This window comes from Aspergillus tanneri, assembly GCF_003426965.1.
Source record: "Aspergillus tanneri strain NIH1004 chromosome Unknown AapTan_1_pilon_pilon_pilon, whole genome shotgun sequence".
In the NCBI taxonomy this organism is placed as follows: domain Eukaryota; kingdom Fungi; phylum Ascomycota; class Eurotiomycetes; order Eurotiales; family Aspergillaceae; genus Aspergillus; species Aspergillus tanneri.
Genome location: NW_022984628.1, coordinates 1,394,169 through 1,409,909, shown reverse-complemented (window position 1 = coordinate 1,409,909; position 15,741 = coordinate 1,394,169). Strand labels below are relative to the sequence as shown.

General features: G+C 49.2%; 3 protein-coding genes across 3 annotated transcripts; 2 read left to right on the top strand and 1 right to left on the bottom strand.

Moving 5' to 3' along the window:
• Positions 1–493: 493 nt before the first annotated feature.
• ATNIH1004_002489 (Tim17/Tim22/Tim23/Pmp24 family protein) lies at positions 494–1,271 on the top strand (the record flags this gene model as incomplete). The annotated part of the gene is made up of 4 exons (XM_033567178.1): positions 494–677; positions 738–857; positions 924–1,118; positions 1,177–1,271. The coding sequence occupies 4 exons, from the start codon at positions 494–496 to the stop codon at positions 1,269–1,271; spliced, it is 594 nt and encodes a 197-aa protein (XP_033429173.1).
• Positions 1,272–3,888: 2,617 nt separating this feature from the next.
• Positions 3,889–6,547, top strand: ATNIH1004_002488 (SLM1 family PH domain-containing protein; the record flags this gene model as incomplete). The annotated part of the gene is made up of 3 exons (XM_033567177.1): positions 3,889–4,426; positions 4,478–4,965; positions 5,033–6,547. The coding sequence occupies 3 exons, from the start codon at positions 3,889–3,891 to the stop codon at positions 6,545–6,547; spliced, it is 2,541 nt and encodes an 846-aa protein (XP_033429172.1).
• A 5,489-nt stretch (positions 6,548–12,036) lies between these two features.
• ATNIH1004_002487 (RNP domain protein) lies at positions 12,037–14,164 on the bottom strand (the record flags this gene model as incomplete). The annotated part of the gene is made up of 7 exons (XM_033567176.1): positions 12,037–12,179; positions 12,233–12,386; positions 12,456–12,877; positions 12,972–13,023; positions 13,100–13,225; positions 13,287–13,380; positions 13,752–14,164. 7 exons carry the CDS (start codon positions 14,162–14,164, stop codon positions 12,037–12,039), a joined length of 1,404 nt encoding a protein of 467 aa, XP_033429171.1.
• Positions 14,165–15,741: the final 1,577 nt, after the last annotated feature.

Below are 15,741 nucleotides of genomic sequence, written 5' to 3'. Positions count from 1 at the left end.
GAGGATCAGGCGCCAGGGTCCAAAGACAAAGCAAACACTTTCCCATGCACTCTAATGCGCCGTCACAGAATTTGACAGAGATAAATCCGTAACGATGGACCACCTCAGGTCCTGGAATTATTCAATATTCAAATATGCCTAGAGAATGGACCGGCAAATAGAACAGCGGGGAGCCAGGCAGCGGCAAGCTAGGGAATTAGATCACCAACACCCAACTGCTGATTGTGGCAGAGTGACAAGAGAAAATTCGCGGAAATGTTGAATCACCGGAAGAAGGCCAGTTGTAGACAAACCACTGGGACAATTAAAACCCCTCCTGTCACAGGGAAAGGGCTTTGGAGAAGGGATCATCTACCACCATCCAACCCGCCAGGAAGCTGCATCAGAGCCCCCGGCAAGCGGTGGCGCACGGCAGAAAGTGCGACTTCCAAAATCCCATCATAGCCAGCCGGACCACTGCAAGCAACAGACCACTCCCACTCCATCCGCCACCATGGCTACCCACACTGAGGAGCATACCTACCACCCCAAGGATACGATCCAGGCGGCATTGAAGACTACCATGCTCACTGGTAGCGTGGGTCTTTTCGCTTCCGCAGTTCAGAATACCCTCGTCAGGAAGAATGTTGGACCCTGGGGTGTGTTCGTGAGGAGCGGCGGCACCATCGGTGTTTTCGGTATGAATGCAATGGAATCCTTGAATTGTGCATATCGCGTTTACTGACATTGTTGTCCAGCGGCAATGGGTGGTACCTATGAGTTCGTGAAGAATGCCTCGGCCAACTTGCGGGAGAAGGACGACCACTGGAACGTCGCTCTGGGAGGCTTCTTCTCTGGTGCTATCCTGGGTCTCCGAGGTATGTGATCTTAATTTTCTCGGGTTTGAATGTGGTTGTCAGGCAATTGATCTGACTGCGGTACAGCCCGGACTTTCCCCGCCCTTCTAGGCTATGGTGCCGCTCTGGCAGCCGCTATGGGCGCTTTCGAATTCACGGGTGGCTCGTTGTGGGGTAACAAGAGGGACGTTACTGTTGATGAGTTTGAGCGTCGGCAACAGCTGAGGAAAGCATACCGAACTCCAGGGGAAGAGACGCTCGCCGAGCTGGGTGAAGGACGAGGTAGGCTCATTGGACGTTTGCCATTGGAGCGCTAACCATACTAACCTGGTCTCTGCAGGCATTTACGGCCCTGGATATGCCGAGAGACGACGAGAGAGGATCAAGGAGGCATATGGTATTGACGTTCCCACATCTGCAGTTCCCGCATCATGAAGATGATCCGGTTCGATGTTCCTTGTCCTGTCTACCGATTCCCAGTCTCCTTGTGTAAAATTACCACTACATGTCGACAGCTTTTAGCTAGCATTTTGGCACCTTCTACAATGAAATTTTCTCTTTTTCCCTCTTCTTTTATATCCTGCCATCAAATTTGTTTGCGACCTGCCCCTCTATTTTGTGAACTGGAGATTGCCATTGCAATATATCCTGCATTGGTAAGGATTGATTGTTATCCAACTCTCTACGAGGGATAGCTCAAACCAGTGACTGAAGCTACAGGTCATATGATAGTGTCAATCTGCAAGCTGAGAGTTATAGGGGATAGCACTTTTGTTTTCCCCTGTCATAGTAAATATCAAATAAGCTACGTACAGGGAATGTAAAACAACATGGTGAAAGCACTCCATAGCCACGCATGAACCTTCACCAGATGGTAGGAGAAAATGGACCAATCACAGAGCTAGCTTATCAAATCAACAATTTGGAAGTATAAACCTCGGGGTCCAGGAGACAATGAAGGCAAGGAAACAAGAAACTATAGCATTGAATTGACTGACAGGCTATTTTTTTTTTTATTTTCTATGGCCTATCGATCGGGCCCTGACAATCTTCAATGTCGATCTGGGAGGCGTGGTATTCAACGCTGATACCACGCGCGAGTTGGAGTTAATGGCTAGACATCTACATGATTCACAATGCAAGAGACTAAGGCTTGTAACCATCTTGAGTTTCGGGATCGACCCGTTTAAGTGAGACTCTTCCCCGAGGCAAATATCGAGGTGAAAGGGTCGTGTCCCTTCGAAGCGCACCCTGAACCCTTGATGCTGGAGCTCTGGCGTACGCAGGGAATTGAATCCTTGATTAGTGATGTTTCTATTTATTATAGAGTACTCCGTATATCCTGATCTTTACTGTGTATTTCATCATAGAAACCATGAAGAGATTGACAGAGATGATGAACCGTGCATGACATCGAAGGTCAACAGGAATTCACAGGGAGGTTAAGTTGCTACCTCCGCCTTTCCCGAAAGGGGGAAGAGCAAAGACTGTGGGATTGTCCATCGGAAATCTCCTTTTTTGCCTCCGCACTGTGTACGGAGTATTCCTCCAGATTCAGAAGAGCTCAGGGGTTTGCCACAACTGAAAAGGGGGTGGGGAGGACTCGATGGAAGCTGTGTAGAACGATAGAATGAGCGACGATGATGTCGCCGTTTCATTGCGGCGGACTATACCGGGTGGTGATTGGTTGCTGGGCCCAGCGGGGCTCAGCCACAACTTTCTTTCCAGCCACGCCATTGACCGAAAAGGGGAGGGGGTACTTTCATTGCTACTGGCAGATACCGTGGATGCCGGTTTTAGGCACTAATAGCAAATCCGCAGTATTCCTTGGCAAGAATGAGGAACCCATTTACTTCAATTACTTCATTGTGGCTCAGTCCTGATGGTAGGCAACAGGAGGCATTCCTAGCAGGTCTTAGTTGTAAGGATTCAGAACAAGACAAATAAGGATTTTCTGTAGATTACACAGTCATTTGTATAACTATACACAGTACAGTAGCTATGTTACTTAATATAAACATCCAACCTAATCTCTGGAGTACTAGGAAGGTATCTAGTCCATCCTGATCCCGTATCACTAAACATTACGTATTCCGGAGAACCTCATTCAGAGTTCACTTTCGCTCTCCAGCTCCGCTCCTATCAGGCTCTGAGGATTCCGTACCGTAGTTGTTATCAAGCAATAGAGACGGCATTGGGTCGTCATAACGTCGCATTGTTTGGCCGGTTGCTCGGCGTAGACGTCATCCGGAACCGTCCAAGAGATTACGCCCAAGTACCCCTCATTGAATTTTGCTCTTATACCTGCCGTCGATCGGGTCTATTCCGAAGTAAAAGAAAGAAAAAAGAACAGTAAAAAAAGGCAAGAAAAGAAGAAAAGACATTCTTTTCGATGGGTCTATCGATCCCGATTGACTGATTTCTTCCCCTATTCTATAATCTATTCTACTCCTATAGCGCCTCCTAGACCGAGTGGGACCTGGTCTAGTATCAACTATAGGCCGCGACGACTGCACCTTTTTAACGACTCAGATTGTGTTACTCTGGTGACTATTTTCTTAGTGATTCTTATTAAGTCTGTTAGGAGGAAGACTGCTGGGTTTTGCCCCCGCAAAACAGTTTGCTCCAGACCTCCTGCCACACCACTTTACCAGAATCATCGGTCGCTTGGTAACCAACCCCAGCCAGGAGAGACGCCATTTCGGGCTCATCTTGGATGCTCTCCGTCTCCTTTTTCTTTTTCTTTCTTTCTTTCTTTCTTTTTTTTTTTTAATTAATTCCAATTCGTAATATTTGGGAGGTGAATTCACTCCCTCCCCTCTCCCCCCTCCCCTATCTTCCTATTATACTTTTTTTCCTCTATCTCCATCGCATCCCCAAGAGAAGAGCACCGCCGCTTATATAGCCTTATCTCAGCCCTCGGTTGGATTGATTCTCGATCACAGGACTGGGACTGCGCTGTCCGATTCTTCTCTGCTGCCTCGTCTGGTACCACGTACTTTGTTGTCTCACCCCTTTCCTCTCTTTTGCCTCTCTCCTCCTCTTTCCAACTATGGCCACCCTTGTCCGGTCGCAAACGCCCGTGCAGGATGCATACGGTGCCACAATGCAGCCCTCCGACCCCGTCATGTCCAGTCGAGTTTACGGCACGCGATCGGGCTCCCGGCCAAATTCGTTCGTCGCCAGCACATCCGGTTACAACGCTGCTCACATGGCCGTCGGAGAACCCTCCTCACTTGCCCGCAACGGTCGCTTCCATGAAGATTTCGATGCTCCCAGTCAGCGCGGCTCGATTGTTCTCGATGGTCCATCCTCGGCAGGCATGCAGCGTTCCTCGTCGCAAATGTCCAGTCGTTCCGTGACCCCCACTCGATCCGGTACCCTGAAAAAGAAGTCGTCGCTCAGCAAAAGAGGTAGTATGCGTCGTAGTGGGAGCAAGAGAAGTTTGCGCGCAGGCAGTGTGCGCAGTCTAGTTCTGGGGGATAAAGAGAAATATGGTGTCGACGGCGCGGATGATCAGAACAGCGCCTTCTATATCCCCATCCCTACAGATGGGACGCCAACTGAAGTCCTGGCGAATCGCTTTCAGGGTGAGTCCTTTGCTACGTACCTTTTTTGCGCGGTTGGCTGATGTGCAACAGCTTGGCGCAAGATCCTCAAGGATCTCATCGTCTTTTTCCGGGAAGTCCAGAGATCCTACGAGACCAGAGCAAAAATATTTCTATCCGCGTCGAACGTCGTGAACAACACCGCAATGCCTCCCACGTTCCTGAAATCCGGAGGTCTGGGGGATGCGACCGAGGTCTTGCGAAATTTCTACCGCCAAGGACATTTGGAAGCGAACAAAGCTGCAGAGGTGGAAAACGAGGTTGTCAACCAGTTGATTGGTCTCCGAGGTGACCTGCAAAAGAAGACCAAAGAAATCCGGACCCTCTCCGGGGATTTTCGGAACTCCATGGACAAGGAGGTCGAGGCCACCCGTAAGACTGTACGGCACCTGCACGAATCACTAGGGTTGGTCGATACCGACCCATCAGCCACGTCGGGCAAGGGAGATCCATTCATCGTCCGCCTGAGCGTCGATAAGCAGATTGAGAAGCAGATTGAGGAAGAGAATTATCTGCACCGAGTACGATTCCCTCCCTTTTGATACACCCATTGCGGGATGTGAGCTAACGCGTGGGTTGGGTCTCCAGGCGTTTTTGAACTTGGAAAGTTCAGGCCGAGAGTTAGAGTCCATTGTAGTCAGTGAAATTCAGAAGGCCTACAACGCATATGCCAGCATTCTCAAGCGGGAAGCGGATGAGACGTACGATGCTGTGAACAAGCTGCGCACGGGTCCGATTTCGATGCCTCGCGATCACGAATGGAACTCATTCATTGCCAATACCGATGAACTAGTCGATCCGCGAGTCCCTCTTCGCGATGTGGAGAACATCACGTACCCGGGCAAAGACCATCCTGCTGCCGCAGAAGTTCGATCGGGGATGCTCGAGCGGAAGAGCAAGTACCTGAAGAGCTATCAACCGGGCTGGTACGTGTTGTCACCGACCCATCTTCATGAATTCAAGTCGGCGGATCGCGTGGCGTGGCAGACCCCTGTAATGTCCTTGTACCTTCCGGAGCAGAAGCTGGGCACGCACTCGCAACCTGACTCGACCTCGCATAAATTCATGTTGAAGGGACGGCAGACGGGCACTATGCATCGGGGTCACTCGTGGGTATTCCGCGCGGAGTCTCACGAGACCATGATGGCATGGTACGAGGATATCGAGAGTCTGATCTCCAAGACCGGCGAGGCTCGGAATGCGTTTGTGAGACGGCACGTACGAACCGTGAGTGGCAATAGCTATCGGACTAGCATTGACGGAGTGATGGATGAAGACGAAGCCGACCGAACCCCGTACTCTGCAGAATCGGCTGTCTTACATCAGGGACGACCGACGTCTCAACCCCGGGAGCCGGGAGGCCGTTTCCCCAGCGATGTGCAGATAGACCGCCATTTACACGCCCCACTGTCTCCCTCGAGCGGAGAAAGTTCCGGTGAAAGAGACCTGTTGGCCGTCGCCGGATCCTTCCACGACGGTGGACTTCCCTTGAACGCCGCCGGGCGTCCTCTATCCGATCCAGGGTTGGGAGCTGTAGAAGCAACCCAACCCGCGACATCGAATGACGGACTGTCACGGGGGACTCTCTTCGCACGACACGACAGTTCCTACGGTGGCTGGATGCACCCTGCCGACGCAGCGGGCTTCCAGAGACAGCAACAGGTGCGACAAGCCTACGCCTCATCCGAACCTCGAGAGACAGAGAGGTACGATGGAGGCAAAGACGACACGCATACATTCCTCGTTTCCAGTTTAGGCTCGCGAGGCTCGCTGGATTCATCCGTGGTGCGACAGCGGAATCGTGGCGAGAGTGCATCGACGGCACCCACGACGACCAATGTGACAGATCACACGTACAATACCGTTACCACATCGATCGACGAGGGACCCGAGCCCTCGATTCCCAAGTCAGAGAGAGCCGCGGATGGCGATGGCGTGAAACACGTGCCTGTTGATTCCAGTGTCGACGTCTCCTCGGCCAAGAGTGAGCCCGTATCGAACGGGGCTCCTAAGCGTCCTCCGGTGCAGAGCAAGAACAGTGGATTGTCGTCTCTGGAGTTGCGAATTCCGGGTCATTATCCTCCGGCCAATGTTTCAGCTTAGGAGTTGAACTTTTTTTTTTTTATCTTCATGTATATTTATTTCAATCTTCATATCTGGTTTGAATGCGGAGTGTGGTTTTTCTTTTCTCTTATCCTTTTTCCTTTGTTATTTCCTTTGTTATCGTCTACTATGATTGACAGGAGGGCGTCGATCTGATTCTGGCGTTGGTCCATGGCAAGACAGGACCGGTTTAGGATTGGATAGCTGGTGGATGTATATGGATGGGATATGGATTTCCTTTGCTGGATTGCATTTGCTTTTTGATATGACTCTTGATCGATCGTGTTTCACTTCATCTGTACGATATTCTGGGATCTTTCGGCCATGTATTCTTCTGGTAGGAATCGTCATTTGGTTGAGCAATCTAAATTAGTACCTACCTAGTCCTTGGAGACTGTTTCTTATAGTCTATTTCTAGTAGTCCTATCCTTGTAAACCTACTGTCTATAAATCTCTTAAATATTGATCAGCAAGATTTTATATCCCAGTCTCGTCTCTCACTTCCATTCAGCCCAGATCAAGGGCAGGAGAAGCACTACCGCGCTGAGTGGTGACGACCAAGAAGACCCGCATAGCCCTGATAGTGAAGGTAAGGTGTGTAGATATTAGGGAAGATATTGGAGAGAGTTTATTCTTTGAACTTATGTAGATGGTGATGATTAGGCCTACTAGAGACACATTCACCCTCAGATCCTAGGAATGGTGTTCACGATGGGGAAATAGATATTGGATGAGAGAGGAGAGAAAGAATCGGCTAGAATAAAGATGGCATCTGGGGTTTGGTTAGGATGTCACTGATATGGTTCAGGCATGTTTATTACCTGAGTAGAAGCCGGTTCCAATCTTCCTTGGTAGACAGTGATGAGAAGACTTTGCCCATTATGGGAAGATGAATATATACCTAGTCACTTCAAGGGCTGTATTCCCTGACGACCGAATTACTGACCAAGTGGATGAATGAATTAGTGAAAAGGATAGCGCCATATCGAACATCTACCTGATGATTGTGATTTTCTTCGAGGGTTACCAGTCACTACGTCCGGACGATGCAGCTTTCCAAGCGGAGGTGTGAGTCATTATTAGATTAAAGAAGCCCAGGGTTTACATCAAGTGGGAATATCTATATAGAAATCAAGAGAATCTTCTTTGAAATTCCCTACTTACCAAATCAAGGGATTTTGTGGCAGAACCCTGCTCTTTCCTTTTTGGAACTTACAACTCTACTTTCCGTATTCGTCCTCCTCACTTCTTCCTTTTCTCCTTTCTTTTGTCATTCTCTTCTTCCTTCTCACTAGATCCGGCTCCGTACCAAACTCCCAATTGGCACTTGGTTGGGCTTGATTTCCAACATGATTTATTATCGTTGTACTTTCCTCTCTCCTGTCTGTGGGCCCCGTAGCCAATGGGCTCGGGGACAACCCTCTCTCACCTGTAACACTGACAGGAGAGAGGGATACGTTTGGAATGGTCGGATCTCGTCTTTGACAAGATAGAAGAATTGCTGGAGGATAAGATATTCAGGTAAGTAGATACTATGGTCCTCCATGTAAGTTCTTGCTTTACTGACTCGGGAATAGGAAAAGTATGATCGACTCCGGTGTATATGATGAGAGGCAATCTATAGAACTGAAACTGGAAGCTGGAGCAACTAAAGCCTCTGCTGTTAACAATACATCTGACCAGGTGTAAGATAATAGAAGAGGAGCATCGTTGTGACATTTGGGTAAATCCAACTTTCATTTAATACTTCTCTGGCCTATTCCTGTGCTATACAGTGACAGCTATATGACCTACTCCAATCACTCACTATTCTATCACCTTCGTTCTTTTTAAACCTCTATTATATTTCCCCCACAGTGAATCGTTTCTTCACTATCTTACCTTTATACTAATCATCGTTCAAAGGTCGATCCAAATTCTGTTTGTACATGTCTCCCGGTGCATTTAAGTCACATGAAGATTTTCTGCAACATATTTTGCAATGGATAGAGTAGGCAGAAGGCCATACGGATGTTCAGTATAATGGGATAAGGTTGGAATGGGCCGAGATCGCCTTTCTGTAAGATAGAAGAACTGTGGGCAGGTAGAAGATCCAGGTAGGTAGATGCTGTTATCCTCCAGGCAAGTTCCTGCATACTAACTCTCCGAAAATAGGAAACACTATAACTCAGTGACTCGGGAGTTCTGGATAAGAGTTATCCCCACTTTGTTTCATGGTTGTCACCTGTCCCGATATAGACACTGCGAGCAAGATTGGAGGAGAGGAGTGTTGACGAGGGATGAGATACAAGTTGTAGAATGGGTCTGGGGCGAGTAAGCATCTATCGTTGACTCTGTTTACACTGCATTTGATTGGATGTATAGCAATCGAGTCCACAAGGGGGTTGTATGCAGGGTCAAGACAACAACCCGGTCTTATGATTCGTCCCGGCACATCACGTTATCCAGCCATCGTCTTCGAGTCGTCACCCGAGACTCATGAGGGACGTCCACACCTAATTACTAGGATTGGCCGGAAATGTCCACTGCGTCATCTTTCTCACATGGTTTCACAACCCTGCCTCAGGTAAAGTCTTTGGATATGTCGAATCCTACGTCTCCTGCCCTGACAGAACACCGTGCGTCGACAGAGAGAGGTATGTGCCTACCTTATATTCTTGTACTTCATGGCCCAAACTAATAGAATACAGCAAATGTTCTCACGACCTAAAAATGGTCTTTCCCAGAGCATCTCGATAACTCGCAAAATATTCGGGGGGGCATGTATTTCCGATCCGTGTCCTTCTGATATAGTTTACCTCAACATGGATGGACTTCGCAAAGCTACGGCAAGCTCACCTTTCCTTGGTGGGTCTCGTTCCTCAATACCTGAGACAACTTTCCGGCGACTCTGCTACTGTACTAAATTAGTAGTATAGTGAAATGGTAACATGACGTTAGCTGTTGAAAATAATAGCGTTGATGTGGTCTTCGAATAATATATTCGAGAGACCTTCCAGACTTTGGCATTCCCACCTAAAGATAATGGAATCAGACAGGCTGTTATCCGCGTTGTATGGGTGAAGCACCCTCAAGATACGAGAAGCTTTGTGGACATGTTTCATGACGAAGCTCATAGATATGAGCAATTTGATGGATTGATGGATTCTTGATTAGATTCATTATTATTCTTGACTACTTTACATGAATATGGCTTCAACTGTGTGGGAGGTCGCTTATGAGGGCGTTAGTTTACCAATTTGCGTGCTTTCTGGCACCATATGCTACTGTGCGAAGAGCAAGGGCCACGTCAATCCAATCTGCCCTTTCTTGCATCGTACACAAAGAAATCTCTCAGAATGGACATCGTAACCACATGAGAGACCAACAATGCTGCGTTGGTAGTTGCCATTGACTCGGAACGCATCAGCAGTCAATGGGGTGCAAAAGACAATTCTCACTTCGTGCAGGAAGGGAAAATCTTTGAGTTGATAAGCTCATCCACACCAGACTCAGGGAGTGTACGCCATCGTGCTCAATCACACGCAGTTTACATGATCTCATAAATTCCACTGGATTAGAAAGTGGCCAAGATCACTAAATAGCCAGGGAAATCCCTGAAATATTGACAGGAAGTACTGGAGAATTCGTCTCGATAGCCGAGTTAACAAAGGAAAGACGTACCACTCGTATTCAAAGGCGTTGTTCCAGTAGGAATATGTTTACTGATATTCAAAGGAGTAGCTTGAGTAGGCACGGTAAGGTAGGATATGGATGAAGATATTAGGCAAATATAGTTTGATAGAGTACATGGAAAGAGAAAGTGTCTACTAGGATCAAGGATAATACAGCTGAGGAGGATCAAAAGAGAATATGAGAAGATGATGAGGAAGAGGAAAATGTGGAGGAAGTGGAAGATGACAATTTTTAAACGAGCCTGAGGATCAGAAAGCTCGCTTAAACAGCTTCAAGTGAGGATGACTATAACAAATATCATTTAATTCTTCACTCTTGGAAGCCAGTGAAGTCCATATCAATAAGAAGCTCATCTTCACGGAATCTCTCAATCTTCATTGTCTATCTCCATTCATACGGACTCCCCCGAACTATTTCTAGAAAGTTCAGTGACTATATCAGGCCATGGCCCCTTCCAATGAATGGTCCACTAGCCCTAATTGAAGGAACATAGATCCAATCTGGTACACTGGAATGAAGGGAATGAGCCCGGGAATCTCGACTGGCAGCCGACTTTGTCCCGAGCCAACTACCTAGTGTCAGTATCTCATTTTTTTTTTTTTTTTTTTCCTCCGCGGCCATCCAGAACTTCCAATATGCGTCGTCTGATGCTTCGGGACTACTAGACTAGAAGTAGTGGGAAGAGAAACCAGCCATCATCAAAGAAACCCCGGAATCATTCTTTAAAACTGTCTGTTGGTCCCTGTGGGTTGGATGCATTTGTGGCTGCATGTTTATTAAGAGTGATGATAATCGGGATATAGTCTTTTTATCCAGAGTATATCAATGGCTTGTAGGCTTCAATACATCATAGTTAGCATACCAGTAAACAGGATAACACGGGGATGAAGACCGTAGAGGGACACAAGGCCCTGGCACAGCTGTCAGGTTCATTGTATGAGTGACAATTCGTTAGGCAATCTCCTCAGATACGTGGCAGGTTTGGGTCTCGATATCGGGCATCATGGCCACTCAAAAGTTCGGTCTTGAGATCAGCATGGGACGTCATTAATTCTGCACTGATTTGGTTCTGGGGTTCTATCATTTCGCAGGCTTCGCAAAGTTTTCTCTTTACTTCATTGAGCTCTTAGCGTAGCGAGGAAATTTCTTCATCTGAACTCAAGTATGACATGTTTTCTTCTCTTGTTTCCGCCAACTATTTCTCTTGGATGTGTTCAACATAGATGTTGTCCATGGAAAAAGTGCCAGGGACAAACCTTAGGGATGATGGCAGAGTGATGAGTTTATTAACTAGGACATGTTGGGGATACTCCTTCGGTAATTGTCCTATGGATAAATAACTACCAGTCTCTACATACTACTACTAGGCAGGTCCGACCAAGCACGAGGTATTTGAATCGAGAAAATCGTGGAAAGTGCGAATGAAACTTCCATATATATTAGGGAAGCCCCAGTGACTTAAGCAGGATAGCGTCCTACGGGATACTATCACAAATACAAGCGTACAACCTTGACCAACAATTCAACGGTCCTACAATTTCTACCCAAGTCCAGTCTAACCACCAGTCAAGGGTTCTCATCCTCAAGCCAAAAGACAGGATAAAAACAAGATAAAAACAAGAGATTCAATACCATTGGTCCCATGCACAAATCAGACCGCCGAGAAGAGAAGCACGCAGAGCACAAGACAACAGTGACAAGGGGAAGGGAATCAAATGACATGCAACAGCACACGCAAGGCCACCGGAACGGACATCACAAACTTTTTCCTCCTTGCCTCACCCGCGGTGAAATCCATCCAATGAACAGTACAATTACATGATCTGATCCTGGGTGATTCCTCCAGTCGGGTCGGCCCCGTCCATGGTGTCTCCCTGAACCGAGGATTCGCCATTCATGTATTTGACGAAAGTGATGCCGAGAGGCCGCCCACCGTACTGGTAACCCGTGAATTTGGCTACACCTCTATTAGCAAAATAAATCCGAAGAATGGGAAGCGGCGACACCTACCGATCGCGGTTTCCGCGGTATCGGCGCTGTCAAACCGTACCACGCCCGTGCCACGCGAGCGGCCGTTCGGCTCGTACTGAATCTCAGCACGTTCCACCTTACCGATGGTCGAGAACAAGTCCACCAGATCCTCATTGCAGGTCGACCAGGGCAGCTATGACAGCAACATGTCAGTCCAGGGTTCCTCCTCGCCACACTAGGACCCGACACGCCAAGTACTCACATTGCGGACATAAATGGTGGGACCCTTGTCACCTCCAGAGGTTGCAAAGTCTGTGAACTGGTTGGGAGGCACCGAACCAACTGGCTCGAAGTTCGAGGGACCACCACCGTAGCCACCGGCGAAACCGCCACGGCCACCAAAACTGCCTACGAAGCCGCCACGACCAGCGAAGCCACCACGCACAAAGCCACCGCGGCCGCCAAAGCCGCCTCCAAAACCACCACGCCCACCGAAGCCTACTCCGGCACCGGCAAAGCGGTCCTCACGCACCTCCAAGGTCCGGCCCTGCCAGTCGTACCCATTGAAGTGTTGAATGGCATTGCGAGCGTCATCAGGCGACTCAAACGCGACGATCCCAGAGCCCTTGGGACGGCCGCTGGCATCAGTGTGGACGTCGGCACGAATGACAGCACCTTGTTGGGCTACAGCGGGGGTTCGAGGTTAACACATGGCCCAATGCCACACGTAAAAGGGGGAGGGCCAACGGCAAGGGAAACCGCGCGGATCAAGACTTACCTGCTTGGCGGAACAGATCCTTCAGGTCTTGCCAGCCAACGTTGAATGGGAGCTAAACAGAACGGAGTAGTCAATACCTCCGATATCATATCACCCCAAGGGAACCACTGAGGGGGGGAACAACAAACATTGGCTACATAGAGCTGTCTGCCACCGCCACCACCGCCGTAACCGCCTCCAAAGCCACCGCGACCAGCGCCACCGAAATCTCCGCGAGAGGGTCCGCCAGTGAAGCGAGGCTCCGGTTCACGGTCCTGAATGTAATGAGATTAGTACATCTGTTACGGCGCAAACGGAAGCGCCTGACCCACGTACCTCGCGGACATAGACGAGTCGACCCATCAGGTTCTGGTTGCTAAGCGTGTTGACAGCATTCTGCGCTTGCTCCCTGGTCGCGTATTCCACAATCCTGATACCAGCTGTCAGCAACGCGACACAACGGTCGGACCCAAGGGGAGACTCACCCGCATCCCTACAGTATTCCGGACAGCCAGGCCCAGCCCGTCAACCCAACAGTCCATCAAAACAAGCCAATGAGGGGAGGGGAGGGGAGGAAGGCCAGAAACAACAAGGGAACAGAAAGAACGGAACAAAAAAACCAGTCGCACTACGCATTGGCGCCCACCTTCGACATTCCATTAGGAAGCAGTAAGACGTCGGCAAAGATAACTTCTCCAGCTGTACGTGGAAAGATAGTAACCCCCTCCAGGTCAGCCACTGATTCCAATCCAACAGATGATGACTTCAAAAAGAAAAAAAAAAAAAAAAAAAACACATCACACGCCCGACACGATATGACCCTGCTCACCCTGTCTCATGAAATCTTTCAGATGATGCCACTTGACATCGTAGGATAGATTGCCCACATAGACGCGACGGTCTTGCTGGGACGACTCGCGCACGGATTGCATCATTTGTTCTTTGGCGACTGCACGATCCTCGAACGATCTCGGGGGAGGTGGGTAGTTGCGCCCACCGTAACCAAAACCAGACTGTCCTCCAGAGGCGCCGGGAGCAGCACTCATAGGCGAGCGAGAGCGGCGTTCGGAGCGGCGATAATCGTCACGGCTGCGAGAACGACTGCGCGGCGAATAGGAGCGACGGCTGCTGCGTCGAGGGCTACGCGAACGACGACGGGGAGAACGAGACCTCTCGCGCTGCGCGTGGTCAGTATCGGAGAAGGAGGCCGGCATCGACACAGGAAGCGCGTCGAACGAGCTCAGATAAAGTAGTCGAAAGGGGAAAGGAGGGAGGGAAGGAAAAGAGGGGAAAGACGAGTTTCAAGGATGGCGGAAAGGTTAGTTGACAAATGGTCGACCCGTTTGGAACCGAATCCAAGGACTCGACCTGAACGAGGGCGGTCAGGTGACACGGCTGGGGCAGGTGACAAAGCGAGGACCCAGGGAGACTCTCCACTTCGCTATGGGGCGGACGGAACGACAAGACGAGATCCAGCAATGCCGAATGACGCCTCCTAGGAGTGGATACGGTTTAGGCAACTAGAACAACGGCGAAAGCGTCGTCTAGAACCTTTTTGACCGCCAGGGGGAATTAACCCTAGCTGTCGCATACTTCGGAGTATGCACAGAACCGTCGATCCCACCACCATGGACTTTCCTTTGACAGAGGGGGTGGGACTACTCTCCACGAAAGACGGATCGACCAGGAGAGAAGGCAGGGGAACCATGGACGAGGGGAAGCATAAGGAGAAGAGGGGGGAGGGGGGGAGGTAAGAAGACGGGGGAAGGGAAATCATGGGAATGATAGCAATAACATCATCATGCGAAACAGGGGCCGGATAGCGAAAATATTATTTTTAAAGAAGGATAGAAAAGACTTACTTGATGAGGTCGATAGACGTCGGCTAGAGATCGCCTTGAAAGTAAGCCACAACGACAGGATAGAATAGACGGGAGTAAAGGGCGCAAGAGAAGAGGGAGAGGATCGAGAAAAGCAAGAACGAGGGGAAGGAAAGGAAATAAGAAGACGACGACTGCGACGACCAGATCAAGGAGGGAGGGAGGGAAGCAGGGGTGGAGGAAAGGAAAGAGAAAAAGGGAAAAGCAAAACGCCAGGAAATCAGCCAGCCAACGGCCTCGTTAGTAGTGCCGCCTGCCTTGTCCGACACAGCAGCAGTGCATAACCGGTGTGATTGGTGTTTCCCGTGGGACTCCGGGATGCAGGAATGGATGGGATCATGGGATGGGCCTTACATAGCTGGGTACGGTCCTTTGTGGATTCTACAAAGGGGATATAGGAAGGGGATGCGAGTATAGAAAGGAGAGAGGGGGAATAAGACAGGGAAAAAAGGGAAAAAGGATAACCACGGATGGATGAATCCAGTCCAATCAGAGTGGATGTCAACAAGGACCTCGGGAGAGGGAAATGGATTGGTGGATGAGGACCTGGATAGATAGAGAGTGTGATAGTAATGGAGAGGATAGTAACAGAGAGAGTGTGTGGTAGTAAGAGAGAGAGACTCACCCATGATGGAGAGAGGTCAAAAACCTGACAGAATGATGGATGGACTGATTGGCTGATAACCAGAGAACAAAGGGAAGAAGAGGTTAAGAGAGGAAAGAGTTGAGATGGTGATGGACAGGGATGGGACTTATTAATTCTGATAATTAAAAGAAGAAGAAGATGAGAAGAGAAGAAAAAGAGAAAACAAAACAAGAAAGCAGTCGGAAGGGGCAAAACCGCCAAACCTGCAGCTGTCCAACAGTACACAGTAGAAAGAAAGCAGTCAAAGAACTCCACAGGATTCTTC